This window comes from Trichoderma camerunense, assembly GCF_050948025.1.
Source record: "Trichoderma camerunense strain CBS 138272 chromosome Unknown V8C40scaffold_16, whole genome shotgun sequence".
Lineage (NCBI taxonomy): Eukaryota > Fungi > Ascomycota > Sordariomycetes > Hypocreales > Hypocreaceae > Trichoderma > Trichoderma camerunense.
The window spans coordinates 97,250-115,164 of NW_028145354.1; the positions used below are offsets into that span (position 1 = coordinate 97,250).

General features: G+C 47.5%; 7 protein-coding genes and 1 non-coding gene across 8 annotated transcripts; 4 read left to right on the plus strand and 4 right to left on the minus strand.

Annotated features, from left to right (window-relative positions):
• Positions 1-158: 158 nt before the first annotated feature.
• V8C40DRAFT_252229 (uncharacterized protein) lies at positions 159-1,362 on the plus strand. Its single transcript, XM_083217349.1, has one exon. The coding sequence runs from the start codon at positions 430-432 to the stop codon at positions 1,258-1,260; it is 831 nt and encodes a 276-aa protein (XP_083070039.1). The 5' UTR covers positions 159-429; the 3' UTR covers positions 1,261-1,362.
• On the minus strand, positions 1,350-4,538 carry V8C40DRAFT_281378 (uncharacterized protein; the record flags this gene model as incomplete). The annotated part of the gene is made up of 5 exons (XM_083221601.1): positions 4,146-4,538; positions 3,607-4,073; positions 2,449-3,555; positions 2,040-2,397; positions 1,350-1,970 (listed from the first exon to the last, which is right to left on the minus strand). Exons 1-5 carry the CDS (start codon positions 4,392-4,394, stop codon positions 1,350-1,352), a joined length of 2,802 nt encoding a protein of 933 aa, XP_083070040.1. The 5' UTR covers positions 4,395-4,538.
• Positions 4,539-4,910: 372 nt separating this feature from the next.
• V8C40DRAFT_252236 (hemolysin III family protein) lies at positions 4,911-6,701 on the plus strand. The gene is made up of 3 exons (XM_083217350.1): positions 4,911-5,827; positions 5,921-6,151; positions 6,213-6,701. Exons 1-3 carry the CDS (start codon positions 5,282-5,284, stop codon positions 6,381-6,383), a joined length of 948 nt encoding a protein of 315 aa, XP_083070041.1. The 5' UTR covers positions 4,911-5,281; the 3' UTR covers positions 6,384-6,701.
• Positions 6,702-6,741: 40 nt separating this feature from the next.
• Positions 6,742-8,458, minus strand: V8C40DRAFT_252237 (mitochondrial chaperone BCS1). Its single transcript, XM_083217351.1, has one exon. It carries the CDS (start codon positions 8,439-8,441, stop codon positions 7,041-7,043), a length of 1,401 nt encoding a protein of 466 aa, XP_083070042.1. The 5' UTR covers positions 8,442-8,458; the 3' UTR covers positions 6,742-7,040.
• Positions 8,459-8,836: 378 nt separating this feature from the next.
• Positions 8,837-8,936, plus strand: V8C40DRAFT_t164. The gene has a single exon. It is a non-coding gene; the product is annotated as a tRNA-Ile (tRNA).
• Positions 8,937-9,250: 314 nt separating this feature from the next.
• Positions 9,251-11,983, plus strand: V8C40DRAFT_281381 (amidase signature domain-containing protein; the record flags this gene model as incomplete). Its single annotated transcript, XM_083221602.1, has 10 exons — positions 9,251-9,343; positions 9,506-9,611; positions 9,697-9,761; positions 9,814-10,199; positions 10,257-10,690; positions 10,743-10,842; positions 10,899-11,001; positions 11,056-11,369; positions 11,422-11,681; positions 11,755-11,983. The coding sequence occupies 10 exons, from the start codon at positions 9,251-9,253 to the stop codon at positions 11,928-11,930; spliced, it is 2,037 nt and encodes a 678-aa protein (XP_083070043.1). The 3' UTR covers positions 11,931-11,983.
• Positions 11,984-12,034: 51 nt separating this feature from the next.
• On the minus strand, positions 12,035-17,391 carry V8C40DRAFT_67559 (ankyrin repeat domain-containing protein). The gene is made up of 3 exons (XM_083223294.1): positions 17,167-17,391; positions 16,690-17,090; positions 12,035-16,633 (listed from the first exon to the last, which is right to left on the minus strand). The coding sequence occupies exons 1-3, from the start codon at positions 17,274-17,276 to the stop codon at positions 12,150-12,152; spliced, it is 4,995 nt and encodes a 1,664-aa protein (XP_083070044.1). The 5' UTR covers positions 17,277-17,391; the 3' UTR covers positions 12,035-12,149.
• V8C40DRAFT_67558 (uncharacterized protein) lies at positions 17,392-17,798 on the minus strand. The gene has a single exon (XM_083223293.1). It carries the CDS (start codon positions 17,714-17,716, stop codon positions 17,507-17,509), a length of 210 nt encoding a protein of 69 aa, XP_083070045.1. The 5' UTR covers positions 17,717-17,798; the 3' UTR covers positions 17,392-17,506.
• Between the last annotated feature and the right edge of the window lie 117 nt (positions 17,799-17,915).

Below are 17,915 nucleotides of genomic sequence, written 5' to 3' on the forward strand. Positions count from 1 at the left end.
CCATCGAATCAACGTGGTCGGAGGCGTTCTTGAGTTACCAGGATCAGAGCAGGGGACAGGGGCAAGGATAGGCTGCTAGCCTAGCCCGCAACTCTGACGCCACAGAAGGAACATCAGGAAGCCTCACTATTTTATCACTCTCTTACTGGGGCCTATATTGTCTGAACTATCCCAACTACAGATACAACTACGTAGTTGTCCAGGCGATCCAAGCACACGGAGACTTGTTGAGCCTCTTTCACTCCACACTTTGCGGCTAGACTACTGCAGTCATTATGTAGCGTTTGGACAGGCAATACCTGCTAATACCGAGTAGTTGAGAGTCCTGGTACTTACATATAACTTGGAAACTTGTCAAGTAAATAGGAAGTTGGACAGCTTGAAAACCCTAAGGAAACCCTTGCAACATCTCAACCAAACCCTTGAGCCATGGCCTTTACAAAGACGTATTTCCTATGTCCGACGTCTGACTTCATCCACCCGCCACCAACCGGTCCGCTATGCCTCGGTTCTATAATCCGCTCTACGTCATCCCCGCAATACCCTCTGAATAGAGCAAAAACCGTCGCCGTTGCTGACGCGTTCCCACCTGTCGTAGAGACCGACTGGAAGAAGACCGTTTCAACCGAAAAGGGCGTCGGTTTAGGTGTTTACGCACAGTTCCTACAGCTGGCTTCCGGCGGGTTGCCCGTCGGTCCCGAAGTCAACGTTGCACATTCGAACAAAACGAAGAGCATCTTTGCATTTGATACGGTGACGACTCTGGCGTTTGAGCCAACACAAGAGTATGTGCAAGAAGCCGTCAAGGCACCCACCATACAGACATGGCTGAGGGAGCCCAAGCAAAAATTCGCTCCCAGTGTCTCGCTCTACCTCGTCACGGGGATGAAGCTCGTCAAAGGCGCAAGGATCAAATACTCGACTTCGCAGAGCACAAAGGTCTCTGGGAACATTGGTATCGACGTACCTGCGCTGGCTACAACATTTGGCCCAAAAGGTCGTTGGAACAGCGCGAATGATGATGAGACTGAGATTAATCGCGAATCTGAATTTGTGTTTGCGTTCCGTGTCAAGAGGCTCAAGTTTGGGCGGAAACTCGCCGTTGAGGAGTATAACAAGGGCGCCTTTCTGGCTATTGGCGATGAAAAAGATGACGGTATATCTGTTCTGGTGGAGGATGTAGATGGGTCAGACATCAAGACAGCGATAGCCGTTCCTGATGTGACTGAGAACGGCATTGTCTATTGCGTCCCAGCTTAATGATGAAAGAATAAAAATAAATTGAATCATATTCGAGGTCTCATGAATTGGGTATATTGTTGGAAGTTGAGTGTAACATAATTACGTTTCTAGTCATACAAGTGTTTTCTGACATTCTTAATCTTTTCGTAAACCTCCTCCCTTGTCGACTTCCTATCAAAGAGTGTATGAGGCGTGATGTAGTCATAACCTTGCCCCCTCCGCTGCTTAACCATACTCTTCAAAACCTCATCCATCGAATGGACGTCTTTCAGCCACGGCCCTAGCAGATCACCTCCCGGAGCCATGTGTTGTTCCTGCTGCCGGACAAAAGATAGGATCGATGCGGCAAGCCCAGCGGCAATCGGTGTCGCGACGGATGTGCCCGACATGACATTGACATGTTCAAAGTGGCCATTCTTGCCAATTGGCCAGTGAGAAGAGACATTCTCTCCTAATAAGCTGAAGTTGACATCTTTGTCATCTGCTGTCGGGTTGAACGTGGACGGATTGCCGTTTCCATCCGTTGAGTGAATGCAAAAGACGCTGGGATACTTGGCGGGAAAAGCTCTCCCAAGATTTGCTCCATCGTTCGATGCTGCGGCGAAAAGCAGTGTCTGATTGGCTAGTGCCTTAGATATGGCCACTTGCATAGGCTTGTTGTATTCCCGAATCCCGAATGACATTGATATAATATCCACATTCCACACATCAACTGCGTGCTCAATGGCCTATACAAACAATCAGTTTAGTCAAAGAGTCAATGAAAAAAGTCTTTTCCGCCATGCAGCCAGCCTTACCTTTGCAATGTCATCGTAAGTGCCACGATCTAGAGTTTCGCGACCTGCAACTCTAGCGACGTAGACCTCAGCGCATGTGGCAACTTTGAGCAGAAGTCCAAGAGCATGAGTGCCGTGCCCGATCTCGTCTCGAGTATCATTTTCTCTTCCGTTCACAAAACTCCGCCAGTCCCTGATTCGTGGATCTTGTCCCTGGTCGGTCATTAGAAGTGGATTTTCAGGGTCCCATCCAGAATCCAAGATGGCTATTCGCACGGGTTCGAACGTTCTGGTACCAGGCTCAAAAGCGTCGAAAGGATCAACATGGCAATAAATCGAGGCTAGAAGGTTGTCCATCCATTGTATCGAAAGCGGACTCCTAACGAATCATTAGTATGGCGAAGCTTTATAATGCTAGAAAACACTTTACTCTTGTCCATTGCCCGCCTGGTGGCTTGCGTCAAAAAAGTACAGACTCTTCTCGACGAGCTGTGCACGGAATTGGGGGTTTGGAGAAGGTTGTCGCGACCCCGTCACTCGTGGTACCGCATCGGGCGTGAGAGTTGTGTAGGCTGCGGGTGTAGCGTCAGACATCGAACGATATGGGATTGCCCGTGATCCGTTGTCAGAGATCTCGACCTTGGCTGTTTCATGGCGGACAACTTCTTGACCAAAGGGACCCCAGCAGAGCTGATTCTGTTGAGGATCAAGTGAGCCCAAGTTCTCCATTCGAAGACCCCATGACTTGAATATCTCGGCTTCGAGTCGTTTGATGACGTTTTGATAGAAGAGCCGCTGAACGTCGTCAGATTCAAAGGCGGCATCCTGTCCAGGAGGGAGGTACTCCCACCGCAGGCATGCTCTCGTGGCGAGAAAGTAATCTCTGCCGGCGTCAGCTTCTAGATTGTTGAGCAATTTAAGGCAGGTATAATAATCGGAATTGACGTTCCTGGTTCCGTGCGGGTCATCTCCCATCAACTCTATAGGTGTGCAGTAGTGAAGCTCACACAAGAGTATGCCTAGCGCTAGCACACTCGCATTGGGATGAACATTGTGTTTAGAGCTGTCAGCGTTGACTCCATTGGCTGCCCTGCCGGCTGCGATGATCGGAACGTGTTCCATGGCCAAAAAGGGCTTCGTGATGTCGGGGAGTTGTCCATCCTCCAGTGGATCAACGAATAGAATATGTGAGTGGTTGAAGGAAGGCTGTATCCACGGCGTCTCCAAGAATGGGAGCAGCGCAGCAGCTAGTGTGACAGCTAATATTCGCTTCCCCTTGAGTGGTAATGCAGATTTACCACGTAATTCTTGCTGACGCTGGAATAGAGCCGACAAAGATACCGTTCGCGACATTTGATCGCCGCCAAAAGTCTTTGGCTGCGGGCGAAGCCTCTGAAATATCCCACCCTCAAGAGCCAAGTGCAAGCAGTTTTGCTGACCGAGCGACTCTGTAATGCTTTGACATAGGTGGACAAATTCGGGCGTGGTGCTAACTACGGGCTCAGACGCGCTTCTCATCCTGCTGTTGTGTACGTCTCTACCGCGGAATGTCAGTAGAATTCATTGAACGAAGCTTCACAAAGCTCACTTGATTGTTATTTTGGCTTCTTGCAATGCAGTTTCGCCCGGAGCCCGCACGCCGAAGAACACTTCGAAGCTCGTCTCAACGTTGAAATCCTTGTTCTGTTGTGGCAGCGAAAGCCTCACGCTCAACCCTGAACACCTCTGGCAAACGCATACCCAGTGCTGTCGCAACGCATTGTCCAAGGATACTAGATGCTTCCTCATGCGCACGGCGAAATCGGCATCGGGGTCTTTGTCAAAATTGTCGATTGCATTCGGGTCTTCGCGAGGAGGAAGAACTCGGCGCATCTTTGCCCTCCGGTCTATTTGCGAAAATTCCTCGATGACAGCGTCACTTTCTCGTTTCCGTTTACTGACCTGGATGGGAGGGCCTGGGTTTGTAATCGTACCACGACGCCGCTGCTCCATCATGTCTTGAATCGCCTGAAGCTTGGGATACGGCACATCGCGGCGTAAGCCCTGCTCCGTAAGCTGGTGTCAGTAGGTGAGCTGGAGGTGGGAGGCCGAAAAGACTGAAGCTTGCCGTATAGCGGGATCACTTACAGAACCCGATTTCCCATCCGGATTATATTGGACATACTGTTCAAATGCGCGCAGCGCTCTTGCAATGTCCTCAGGCTCAGGCTCTGGCTCGTCGGATTCATCGGCGAAGCTCTGTAGAAATGCATCCGCGCGTACCCAGGCTGCTTGTGTTTGTGATCTCAATGACACGGGTTCCTCTGACTTTTCTGGTTGTCTTCCAACCAAAAAATCGACCGTGCTCTTGAACAGAAATTGTAAATTACTTGCCATGGTTGTACGTCGAAAATTCGTAGATTCCGCGATGTCACTAAGACACAAATCAGGTGTGCTGTATAAGGCTGTAAGAAATGTTATAGGTATCCCACCTTGAGCTGATCAGGTAATCGCCGCCATTGTATGGATGCAAGGATAGAACCCCCCTCGCCTCGCATCGGGCTGTGTTCAACTTCAACTGCTTGTACTATACTGAATACGCACCCAAAGCCGTGATGAACCCAGCGTGCAGATCCTCCCGCCTATGAGCACGCCAGCCGTGTGTCTACAGCCCACGCCTTCTGACAGATCAGTTTCCTCAGTCCATGTCCCTTGAGGCTCAGCTACTGCACTTACAAGGGAGTAAGCTGGGAATTGTGGATATGAACGAGCATATTCGATGGAGCCACCCGCTGTAACCTGAGCACAGCGGTACCAAGTAGGTACTGCATGGGAATGAGAACTTCAAAACCGAACGGACAGCCGACCCTCCATCTCAAAGCTGAGGCGGCTATGTTGGGGGCTATGTGTCCACTTGCGTGTGGTCATAGGCGCGAAGGCACGCATTCCCTGCTCTGTTTGGCCTCCCAATGACCTCCATTGGCAACTCAACGTAGTTGAAGATGAGAAGTGAAACTATTGTGTGCGCCTGTAATAATTGGTTCAAGTTGCCTGATAAATGATTCCAAGCCACACACTCTCTGCGCTGAAACACGTCGACAACCAGTTTGTTGGGAGCCTCGCGCGTCCGTGCCTCGCTATTTGCTGTTGCATCACACTTTTACAATCTTTCGTGACATTTATTTAACCCCCCTTGTCTTTTATTTAAAAGTCTAGCACCTAGTGTTGGTGGTCTTGTGCTTCATCGTCAGTCAGCGCGGCTCTGACTTCTCGTGAGAAGAATCATGTCAGAAACACAACTCAAGAAGCGACAGGTGCCGCAAGTCAGCATGAACACCACGAACAACCCCGCAAATCAGCCAAAGGCCAAAAAACCGCGAACCGTATCGTGGAACGAGGTTGCTGACTGGCAGTTTGACAACAAGTATATCCTCAGCGGGTATCGGCCAGAGAACGGAAACTATCTCGAGGTCCTTGCCAGTCTGACTTTTTTGCATAACGAGACTTGCAATGTGTACACTCATCTGATAGGGGCTCTGATCCTACCGATTTTGGCACCTCTCGTCCTTCGGGTGCTGTCCCAGCCTCAATTTCTCAACGTCTCGTCCATGGACTATGCGGCGTTTGGAGTTTACTTCTGGTGTGCGGAGATATGTCTGGTCTTGAGCTCACTTTACCACCTGATACAGCCTCACTCGCATCGCGTAGACCTATTCTGGCATGGAATGGATTTGCTTGGTATTGTCATTGTGACAGTCGGCACGTTCTCTTCTGGTATCTTCTATGTGTTTTTCTGTGAAGCGGACTTGCAAAAATTGCATTGGGGTATTGTCAGTCTCTCCGAGCGACCATCACCGTCCATATTCACTGACCTGGCAGCTGGGTTAAACATCCAATGATGAGCATGCTAACATGAAGTCCAGATCTTATCCACGGGCACAATCACCGGTGTTCTCATCTCGAACCCCATTCTTAAAACGCCGCGCTGGCGGAAAGTGAAAGTGGGTGCCTTTGTTGTCTTTGGCGCTTCATCGTTTATCCCACTGCTGCATGGAGTCCAACGATACGGCCTTGAGTACATGCTCCAATACTCTGGAATGAAATGGTACCTGATTGAGCTTACTTTCTATGGCACTGGAGTCAGCCTTTACGGGGTATGTCTCGCACGCTCACCTCACCGCAGGATGAGAATTTAGACTAACGAATTGTCTGCAGTTCCGAATTCCGGAGCGTTTGTCGCCAGGTACATTTGATATCTTTGGAAGCGGACACCAGCTCTTTCATGTCGCCATCTTATGCGCCATGTACTCACATGTGACCGCTCTGCTGCAAGGTTTCACAACCTGTCATACCTTGGATGTGTGTCAACTTCAAGGTCTTCACTAAACAAATTGAAGCTGTATAGAATGCTAGATTGCTCTGGCTCAGGCTGAGCAAGTGGCAATGACTTGCATAGATATTCCCCAATTAGACATCTGGATAAGAATAGGCTAGATTCTCTGTCTGGGGGCGAGTGGCAAGCATTAGATACCCACTCTGTGTTTGGTATTTATGCTGTATTGTATACTACACGGTGTCTCTGGATGTCAAACATTATGTCAATTCTGATTGGATTGGTTAGTGGTAGTTTTGGGCGCCTCGTTGACACTGACACTGGGCAATGACGAAAAGAGTTAAAATTGGATGAGATAAAAGAGTTTGAGATAAGAAAATTTGTTATTCAATTACAACGATTCCTGAGTGATATTAGACAATGCTTTAGTCCCAAACATTTGATCATTGAGAAGCCTTGCCTCAGACTACCTTGACATACACAGTCAATTGGCTTACCTTGGACTACATATTCTTGTCAACCTACGTTGTAGCACTGTGTTATTACTGACAGGCAAAGAAGTGAAATGGATCAATCGCCTCATTGCTTTAACAAATTTGATGCACGGCCCAAATGGTCCAAGCCATCGCCACAATGTTTCTTTGTCTAATCGGGTATCCTTCAACATAATGTACATGATTATTATACAGATGGCTCCTACAACCACATTCTCAGACTGGCGTCTTAATAGCCCCGTCAGGAGTTGGATCTTCAGCTTCAAATTTCCTTGGAATCAGACCTTCAGCCATGTTGATGGCACCTTGCATATCACTCTTGTTGAACAAGAACAATCCCTGGATAGCAGCAGCGCTTGTGTGCCGATTAGAAGCTTGCCCATCCTTGTATTGTCCAAATAAGCCGAGCTCTTCCAGTCGTTCCAAGAACCGTGCCCGGCCAGAGTGGTCCTGGTCAACATCGCCATAAAAGCGATCCCACATTTGTGTAGCTTGGTACCTTGTCGCCTCGCCAATTTTCAGCATCATGTCCACTCGGCCTGGCCGGATCAGTGCAGGATCTAGGCGCTCAATGTGGTTGGTCGTAAGGAATGCAATGCGCTCTTCTCCAGCTGCAACACCGTCCAGGGCGTTGAGAAGACCTGAAAAGGTGACATTGGCACCGCTGTATCCATCCGTGTCTCGCTGTCGGCGATTGACAAAGGCAGCATCTGCATCTTCCAACAGAAGTAGGCTTCTCTTGGGCAGTTTCGTGAGGAGGTATGCCAATTTATCATCCGTCATGCCCATTTCGCTAAGGTTGATCATGGCAACACTAAAGTCAAGCTCTCCCGCCAGCGCTTGGATGAAAGAACTTTTGCCACTTCCTGGGGGTCCAAACAAGAGATAACCTCTCCGGTAGGGAATGCCTCGATCAACATACCACTGTTGCCTTGTCAAGAAATCTTTGACGTCGCCAACTATGCTCTCCTTGATCCCCTCGTCCAATATGACTGAGCCGAGCGGCCTCTTCTTTCGAGGATCTCCAAGTGGACTCCATTCAAGTCCACGTGCAGAGTAAACTACTGTCTTTCCTTCGTTGGCCTTCGCAGCCAATTGGTGCGCCTCTCGAAAGAGGTCTTCAAATACATGTCGATGCGCCCAGAGGGTGGTCAACTGGACAATCTCATGCGGCTCTCCGGTATTCATGTTCGCCGTATTGTGCTTCTCCCTATTGACCGAAATGAAAGCCTTGCCAAATTTGACAATGTGGCGTCCATATCCAGGCTGAAGAAAGAAATGAGCGTTGATAGGGCCGCCTGTTCCTGGTCCTCTTGAAGCTGTCGCTGTCGCCACTGACAGGTTGTGAATTCTTGTCAGCCGCGAGGCAATAAAGCCCGGCGTCTCACGAGGCTGTGACAGCCATGCGAGGATCCAGGGATATGCCGGATCTTGTTTGCTTATCTCAACATTGACAAGAAGCCGGCGGCGAGCTGCTCCGAGGACGACGATTGATCCTTTCCGGGCAAACGCCGCGGCAGCTCCTAAGGAGGCGAGGCCGATACCTCCGGCGAACAGAGGATTATCGAAGAGCGCATTGAAGTTTAGCACTGATGCAGGTGATGGTGAAGTAGACATGCCGAAACCTGGCTGAGATGGAACATTTGCTGAATGTCGATGACCAGAAAAGAAGTCTTCGATATTCGGGATGACTAAGCAGCACGGTGCCAAAATGTGCAAACCTGCACCGGAATTTGCCACCCTGCGAATATGTTAATGAGGGAACAAAGACTTTGTAAAGTGTTAACTTGGCGGCAATGGAGAAAAATATTGAGGCTAGAAGTTTAAGATGAGATGTCTGTAGGTGATTAAGTCTCCAATAGTGAGAGTCGGAGAAGAAAATAGCTGAATGGATACACCCCATGTGAAGACGAAACATGCAAGATATCTTATATCAATGGTAATAATGATCTCAGTGTTCAATAATTCGGAGCCTCTCGGCTTGGAACCCGAATATTTCCTAAATCGGATGCGCTTCCGTAGCTCAGTTGGTTAGAGCTTTGTACTAATACTAGACTTAACCGTCTAGCCTTGGTAATGCGAAGGTCGCAGGTTCAAGCCCTGCCGGGAGCAAGATGCCCCAATGCGTTATCCGGAATTGGAAATTTCTTTTTTTGCATCTTTTGACTGACAACTCTTTCTTTGGGATCTGTATAACTGTTCATGGTATCTACAACACCTAAGTAGCCAAATATTCATGAGATCAAACATTCTCCCTCTCCCTCTTTTGTTTCTAAATTTAATTAACATCTAGCTTAGTACCTAGTTTCTATTTTGTTTTGCAATTTTCCTAGAGTAGCTCCGGCCTCCATACCTCTCAAATCATTACACTCCTCTCCCCTACTATTACGCAAACATCTTGTAGTCAATGCCTTTGTTCTTCATCCATGAAACGCAGTCTTTCCCTGTTTCTTCCGAAGTCTTTGTTGCTTGTTGGCCAAAAAATTCCTATTGGTCAGAAAACACAAAGAAAACTACATGTAAGTGCCCATGCATGCATTCCTATACGCACGGTCCGCCAACCTTGAGAGTTGCATTGTCTGAATATATCTCAATCCATCCGTGTCATCAACACTATATGAACCTACGTGTACCCGAGATGCGATCATCCAGAAACACACTGTCACATATCCTCGCTAGAGGATCTCAGTACCTTGGCCTTGTATATCGTTTCTAAATTGCACTCCATTCGTGTAGCTGCTGTAGCTGCTGATATTACTTTCCCCCTCCTTTGTCGCAAAGCTCAACGTGAGACTTTGAGTCCATGAGATGATTCTTTTACCAAGATTGCTTGGAGTAATATTCGCCACCTTCTACAGAGCTATGGCTGGAGGGATTGTGTCGACAGTCGTCCGAGTCGGCGACATATCTTACTACATGCACCCTTTAAATCTTTCTGTAAGGTCTAAATGCGTTGTGCAAGCTTGAATCATTTGCTGAAGATCCACAGGACTCTCACATACCGATATTTGGCCACGATACGATTGGCGAAGCGTGTACCATTCTTACGATTGGTTGTCACTTTCCTAACGTGGCTGAGCTCCAAGCCATTTTGGATGATTTCAGGATCAAAGATGACGTCTGGTCGCGAGATTTCATTGGGACCATAATAGTCCAGACAACCGATATTGACCTTAAGCTCACGGAAAACGACAAGGATATTCTTCGTAGCCTTGGGGCTAACGATATACATCTATTCTACAATGGCGCAGCGGAAGTTCAGCTTCCTCAGGGTCCTTATTTTCTGCATCACCGCCAGCTTTACCAAGCCTATCGGTTGTACCCAGATACTGCAGATGCCTTTATAGTAGCCACAGTTCCAGATGATGGCGATGGGTGAGTATTGATCTTGAAATACCTCCCTTTTGTGGCCAGAGCTAATCATTGTTGAAGCTTTCGATCGCTGGATGCTTCTGCCTACGGAGAACAGTTTCCATCAACTCTCACTGTCGCCGTACCCTCTCGCCTATACTATACTAAATCATGTGAAAAGCCGTACGCAGGCTTGCGCATAGCTATAAAAGATATTATAGATTTGAAAGGGCTCAAGACTGGAGCTTCTTCGCGTGCCTACACCGAGCTCTATCCGCCCAAAACAGAAAGCGCGGAAACAGTCAAGCGGCTTATCGACTTGGGCTTTGTGATAGTTGGAAAGCTAAAGACTACACAATTTGCCGACTCAGAATGGCCAACGAGTGACTGGGTCGACTATCACGGACCTTGGAACCCGCGCGGAGACGGCTATCTCACACCTAGTGGAAGCAGTGCTGGCAGTGCTTCCGCCGTATCCACGTATACGTGGCTTGACATGTCCTTGGGAACAGACAGTAAGATACATCCATACTGTATCTCAATAGGAATTTGCTAATTATCTTTTAGCTTTGGGGAGTATCAGATCACCTTCGGCGGCTCAGGGAATTTTTGGAATGAGACCCACGCTTGGAGCCGCAAACACCACTGGTTTAGTGCCGTACAGCTCGTATGTTTTCAGCGGATATCTATGAAATTACATCAGCTTACATATTTATCACATAGCAATTGGGATACGATTGGTGGATTTGCTCGCACGGCAACGGAGTTCAAGACCCTCGCACAAGCACTCTACGGCTCGGCGGAGACACATGGCAAAGTTTACGAGGTATGCATTTATCCATGGCTTCTTGTCAACCACTAACATATTTACTTTGAATAGAAGCCAACAAAGCTTATCTATTTGACCGACTACTGGCCAGTCAACCATGAAGAAAGCCAAAAGGTCATGGAAAGTTTTATCGTACGCGTTGAGAACTTTTTGGGTGTAAATCGTACGAATATCAATCTCGCAGAGACTTGGAAAAGAACCCGTCCAGAAGGAACCGACGAATCCATCAGCGACTATTTTCATCATGGCTTCGACTGGTCTGCCAATCGTGATCAGTGGACAGGGCTTCTCAAACCGTTCATCAAAGAATACACGGATAAGATGGGCAAACCACCCATTCTCAACCCACAGGTCCGATTTAAAGTGTAAGTAGGGTCGGAAGAATGAAGTTGACCAACAAGTCTGACGGTAATGCAGGGGATATACACCGACCGTAACAGTAGAGCAAAAGGCAGAGGGTGAGAGACTTCTCAAAGTATACCACGACTGGTTCTATGAGCATATCATGCCGCCTACCAAGGATGGCTACTCTAGCAGTATCATCGTTCTTCCTTGGACAAATGGCGAGCCAAATTATCGGGATACGTATAAGAAGGGGCCACAAGAGTTTACAGGCCAAGGGTTCTTTTTTTATAATGTTGGTCCTTATGCTCAATGTCCAGAGCTTATTTTTCCTGGTAAGTACATAACAATTAGATGATCGATTTGTTCTTTAGACTTTCCCAGGATTTACTAATCTATGATGTATAGTTGGTTCTACGCCATATGACTCAAAGTTCACGCAAGGGGAAGAACAACTTCCTGCCGCTATTGGATTTATAGCTGCTAAGGGTAGCGACATTATGCTAGCTGATTTCGTTAGTAAACTCTTCGAAGATTCATACGCTGTCATTGAATCAGACCAAGAGCAAGCCCGTCTTGTTTAGTAGGGTAGGCAGTTCTAGTACATCGCATGGTGCTCGATAGCCCATAGGGCCGCCACTTGAGTCAAAATTTCCGTAGGAATTTAATTCTAAGACCTGTTTTACACAGTCAAATGTTTTTTCTCTTTCTATTTACTTCATTATCATGTTCTGTTGTTTCCGAACCAGTCTCCACACGTACTTAAATACCTCCCAAATTATTATACTCCTGCCCCTCTGCCATTATTCAAGCATCTCATCGCTAATACCCATATCCTTCTTCCATGTAAAAAACTCTCTTGATGTTTCTTCCGAACCTGACGTGGCCCCCTTTCTCACCAACGTGCATACGAAATTGCGATTATCCCCTGCTTTAACAACTGCCAAATCTAACGGCGTCAGTTGCTCATCATTCTTGGCGTTGATGTCAATCTCCCGGCTAATGCTTAAAAGTTCATCGAGCATTTTGAGCATGGTCTCTTCATCGCTCTCGTAATAGGTCCATTGACATAAGGTGTGCATTGGAGTATTGCCGTCTTTTCCCTTTTGTAACACCGCTTTCACGCTTGCTTTCTTGTCATGTGCAACAAAGTCTTGCACGAGCTCAAGGTGACCGATATACAACGAGTGTTGTAACGGCGAGAAGTCAAGCGAGTTGTATAAAGTGGTGCTGGCTCCCTTCTCGAGTAAGATCTTTACAATGTCTCTGTACTTATTGCGAACAGCCATGTGTAATGGTGTTTGATTACCAGCCTCACTGACAGCATCAATGTTCGCGCCCGCTTTTAACAACTGTTGAAGGATATTAAGTTCATGTTGAGAGACCGCAAGATGCAATGATGAATACCCGTCTTCATCGACGGCATCAACGTCAACCTTGGCTTTCAAGAGTAGTTGTACAATTCTGTCGCTTCCTCCTGCAACCGCACCAAGCAGTGGCGCGTATCCCTCTCGTTTATCGGCATCCACATCGGCACCACCTTTAATCAGCAATTCTGCAATATCCCATTTCTTCTTGTAGATTGATATGAGCAATGGCGTTTGTCCAAAATCGTCCAACGCGTTAACATTGGCCCCAAGTTTACGTAGCAGTTCTATGGCTTCGGATGGGCCGTGCTCTGCTGCTATATGTAGTGGAGTTGCTTCGTCTTTGGCCTTCGCCTTAGCATAATCTTTGGCTTTAGATGAATCAGATTGAAGAAGTCTTTTTGCAATGCTGAATCCTTTGGCCCCAAGACTAAGTGCCATATGTAGTGGTGTTCTCCCATCCTTTGCTGCAGTCGCAACGTTTGCACCCTCGTCTATTAAAAGCGTAGCGACTTCAATTGTACCATCTGCCAGGGCTTGATAGAGTGGCGTGCGTCCTTCTAGATCAGTTGCTTCTTTATCGGCACCATTTTCTAGAAGTAGTTGTACAGTTTCCACCTGTTTAACTGCTATGTGAAGCGGAGTTGAGCCATCCTTTGATTTGGCATTGACGTCTGCACCAGCGTTGATCAACAAAGGGATAGCTGGCAGAGACTTGTTTTCGATTGCGAGATGCAGAGGCGTACGGGAATCATTATCGCCGATATTAATATCTGCTCCGCAATCTTCAATGATGCATGTGAGTAACTCCTCGTGTCCATAAATCGCGGCCAGGTGAAGACAGGTCCAACCAAATCGATCCTTGAGGCTAATGTCGTCCTTTAGTAGCCAGACTGAGTCCACGTCTCCCCTGACTGCAGCCCAGTGAATTGGATGCCTCTCGTTGCGATCTACGTGGACCACACCCTTTCCAGTATATTTTTGGCGCCCTGATTTGACCTTATCAACCAACATTTGCAGAATATCGGCATTTCCACTCCGAACAGCACAATGCATTGGTGTGATTCCATCATATCCGGCAATCTCAATTGGAGCATCCCGATCAAGTAGGATGTCCACTATTTTCTCGTTGCCCACAAGGCAAGCATGCTGCAACGGCGTCCATCCCATAAAGTCTCGAAGGTTGAGAGCTTCTTTTTCTTTACGAAAAACTATGCGCATATTGTCTGCTTGTAAGTTGGCAGCATAATGAAGCGGCGACCAGCCGAAGGCGTCTACCTTCTCGAGCTTTTCAAAGTCCCAGAAATACAGAGTTTTCTCCGACTCGACTTCTTGCATGAACTGTTGGTGATCAGCCGTGATTTGGAAACTCTCTGGCAATGATCTCATGTTGTCTGCTGCCGGACCGATTATTGTATTAAAGGGCATAGCATAGTGCCATTCCTTCATTAGCTGCCTCGTCGGTATTGAGATATTAGCTTCCTTTGTAAATTTATCGTCCTTTAATTTTGTCGTTAGAATGTTCAATTGCTTGGTAAGTTCCTCTTCCTCTCTCCCTTCTGCCTTTTGGAGTACGGATTCATGGCGCAACCTGCTGAGGAACCCCAGACACACAGCTATGGCTAATGGACCAGACGATTCCTTGGCTAGATCAAATTGTATAGCCAAGTCGAGAAGGGAAGTACAGCTGTCAACTAATTTTTTCCATTGGCATGTTCGTTCATACCTTTGTGCTTGCTTTGTAGCGTCGTCGATGACATTCTTGATGTTGCTGAGTTTCTGCTCAAGGCTTAAGGGTACAATAAGATCGAAATATATATCCGATAGCGTCCCGAATCCGATCTTCTCCAGCTTCCTGGCCAAGTTGGAAATGGTGTCGTTTTTAATTTTCAGTTCTTTCCAGTCCTCTGTCATCTTGCTATAGTTCATCTGCTGTATACTCGACGCGCTTGAGATAGTGACTTCAGGCATCTTTGCGACTGCGCGTAAGAAGGAGAATAACAAGTCCCTGGAGAAAAGCCTTTCTTGTTTTTCTTGGCACTCAAGAGCAAGATACTCTGTATCTGCTTCATCTTCGTCTGTAGATTTATCGGGTGGTCCCTCTGAAGTGAACCCAACTACTGTCGTACCAGCCTCTTTCTTCTCATCTACCTCAGTCTTTGTTTGTGTAGACATCTCAGCGATGACTTCTGGCATCCACCAATGAAGATCTCGGGACAAGCGCTTCTGATGCTCGCTTGATCCATACAGCCGTAACTGGTGAGACTGATTATCGCTAGAAAGCTTCGCTGGCGGGGTTGAGTACAACCACAGCGAGAGAATCGCCTCGATCCTCTCGGCTTCATCTTTGACCTGCCACTTCATGCCATTTTTCTTCTCAAGTTCTATATCGACATGTTCAACATGTACATCTGGTAACCCGCTATAAATTGCCGGAATGCTCCACACATAGTTTCCTTCAGGCAATTCTTCTAGAAATGTTTGTGCAATAGTCTCAATCGCAGATGTTAGACGACCAGCCTCTTCACGGACTGGACTTTTCCACTTAGAAAGATTTCTTAATTTTTGTCGCGCCACCATCATCTTATGGGCCATTGATGTTTCCACAATGTGTCGGCTATTATCATCCTTTAGCTTCAAAGAGGGATATGCCTGCTTGTCTCCGGTGCGGACATGCCACCTGGGAGAATCATTGTCTTTTGAAGCATCATTTTCCCTCCCCTTGCGAGGTATGTCGCCAAATATCGCCCAGGGAGCTGTCTCAATATTTCCAAAACTCAGGGCAAACCAATCCAGTTCAGATTTTGACTTCAAGCGCGTGCGAATCGGAGACTTTCCGAGCCCACGCCGAACAATGACCCTTATAATTGTCACCACAATTGTGATGCCAAGTTGTAGGACTGATGCTGTCCAATTCAGTCCTCTCATTCCAATAAATTGTCCAATGAATCCAACGAGAGAAATGAGAGCGCCGGTAAATGTTACGTTCTCCAAAATTCTTTCCCGGGTGTGCTCGTCCTTCTCTTTTGTATCTTCAGCATCCTTCTCGCTATGGCCCATGGTGGGATTCTCCTGCATATTCTCTCTGATATTTCGACGGGACATTGTGATATACTTTCGTTTCCTGGTTGGGTAGATTGCAAATGGCCTAAAGACTTGCTCGGCCACAGTATGATGCTTTTGTAGCCATACGATAAAAATCTGATGTTTATCCGCTTTATAACACGTCTCTGCCGTGCTCTTTTCAACGACCCACGCGCACATAAAAAGACCGAGCACTAAGAGAAGGGTTCCTCCAGCGGCACATGGAAAAGCATAGTCGACAACTCTCTTGCCATCCTTCAGGAATTTGCCCTTGATAGGCTGATGATAGGTGATGAAACCAAAGTATACAAGGGCACCAAGTTGTAGTATCACGCCGATAGTAGCTGCAAGATAGATTTCGCCTCGTTCGACTCTATCGTGGCAATTGAGGAGAAGATTCGGTGCGCTCTCATCAGATTCAACAACAACAATCATTTCCTTCTTGTCTGTCTTGTCGGATTCCGAAAGCCCGGAATATGTGGTGCCGCTATCAGTCTTTCCAGAGTCAGTCTTTCCCGAGGTCGTCTTGCTAGAATCGGTCTTGGCAGTGTCTCTTTTTCGAATCACAGGAACACCGCTGATCACGGTGGGGTTCTTTGTGCTTTCAAGTGCAACGACCTCTATTTGAGTGCTGGTGCTGGATCCATTTTGCTGACCTCCGGATTCTAGATCCGTCTCGAAGGACGACATAGTTTGTTCTCTGTTTATCCGTGGTCGATTTTGCGAAGATGAAGCGGAAGAGCGCAGCAGCTTTCCGCAGCTACGCTTTATGTTATTTGAAAACCGTGCTAGAATTTTTTTAAACGATCTCCAAGCATATCTTGGACCAGCAGTTTCTCCAATGTATGTTAGCAGACGGCCGAGAAGTGGGTATAAATGCATGAACCATTACCGATCTTCTGTAGGATTTTTTCTTCCTCCATATTCGCCAGTTTCTCATACCGAATGCGAACATCCTTTTGAGATAGAGCTTCGGCATCACTCCCGTCTGGCAGAAGGCAGATGAACTGATATATATCGGCCGATCCCGGACATCTAACCACGCTGTGACCGTTCCAAAGCTCGCATGCCTCCTTGGATGTGGATGACATGACGTCGATCTCTGCCGCTGAGAGATTCTCTCTGGCTCTTCCAATAAACGACTTCAGCCATGCCGGCCCGGCCACTCGGATAGCGCTCACAACGGTTGTGATTGCGCCAATCGGGGCAACGGCCAAGAGTATGCAGTCGGCGATGCCCATGGCTTGGCTCATGAACTGCATGACGACCCGTTCGCCAAATAGCGCAATAATACTACACCATGTGATATGAGTTTAACGTTTGAAATACGAATAGTAGCACGAGTTATTTGGACGGGCTTTTTACTTACGGTCCTAGGTCTGAAGCTAGATTGTTCGCAAAATCATCCCCGCCATCGGCAGAGGCACGACCTGCAATCCATAGCATGAAAAAAATAGAAAAAACCATGCTCTGAGCCATTTTGAGACGCTGAGCCGCGCCTGAGCAGCGTCAAAGCAATGTCGATTATGCGCGGGTTGATGGGGGATGAATATTGTTGCTATGAGGAGGCCATACTCGAGAGCAATCGTGGCAGCCAAAAGGCTGGGTTGCGCCAGTCGGGCTATATGCTATTCGGATCGCAACTTTGCTTTTTTCTTTGGGAATCAGCCGCGGAGCCTGATCCAGCGTCCAGACACCCCCGACATGCATTACCAATGCAGGCCCGCCCTCGCACACCCATTTGCAAGCAGCTTCTTCGCGCTCATCCGATCCTGCAGACACACCTTTGCCGACAAACTTTTCGCCAGCTTAAGATAATTGAAATAGATGAAACGATAAGACCAGAATGTTATCGGCTTTGTATGCCTCCATGTACTCCGTACGCCATCTTGTATGTTGACAGAGAAAAGAGCCTCCATCGCCTAGCTACTGTAGGGCGCGATAATACCGCCCAGACACACTAAAGTAGCGACTACTACTCGAGTCGGCCCACGTGGAACTAGCAGGGGTGGAAGAAAGACTCAACGGTGAAAACTTGATCAAAAGGTAATGATCCTCGAGGTAAAGAGGAGTAGATGGTCGTTCAGAGTTGATGGTTTAGGAAAGTCATGTTGTTGG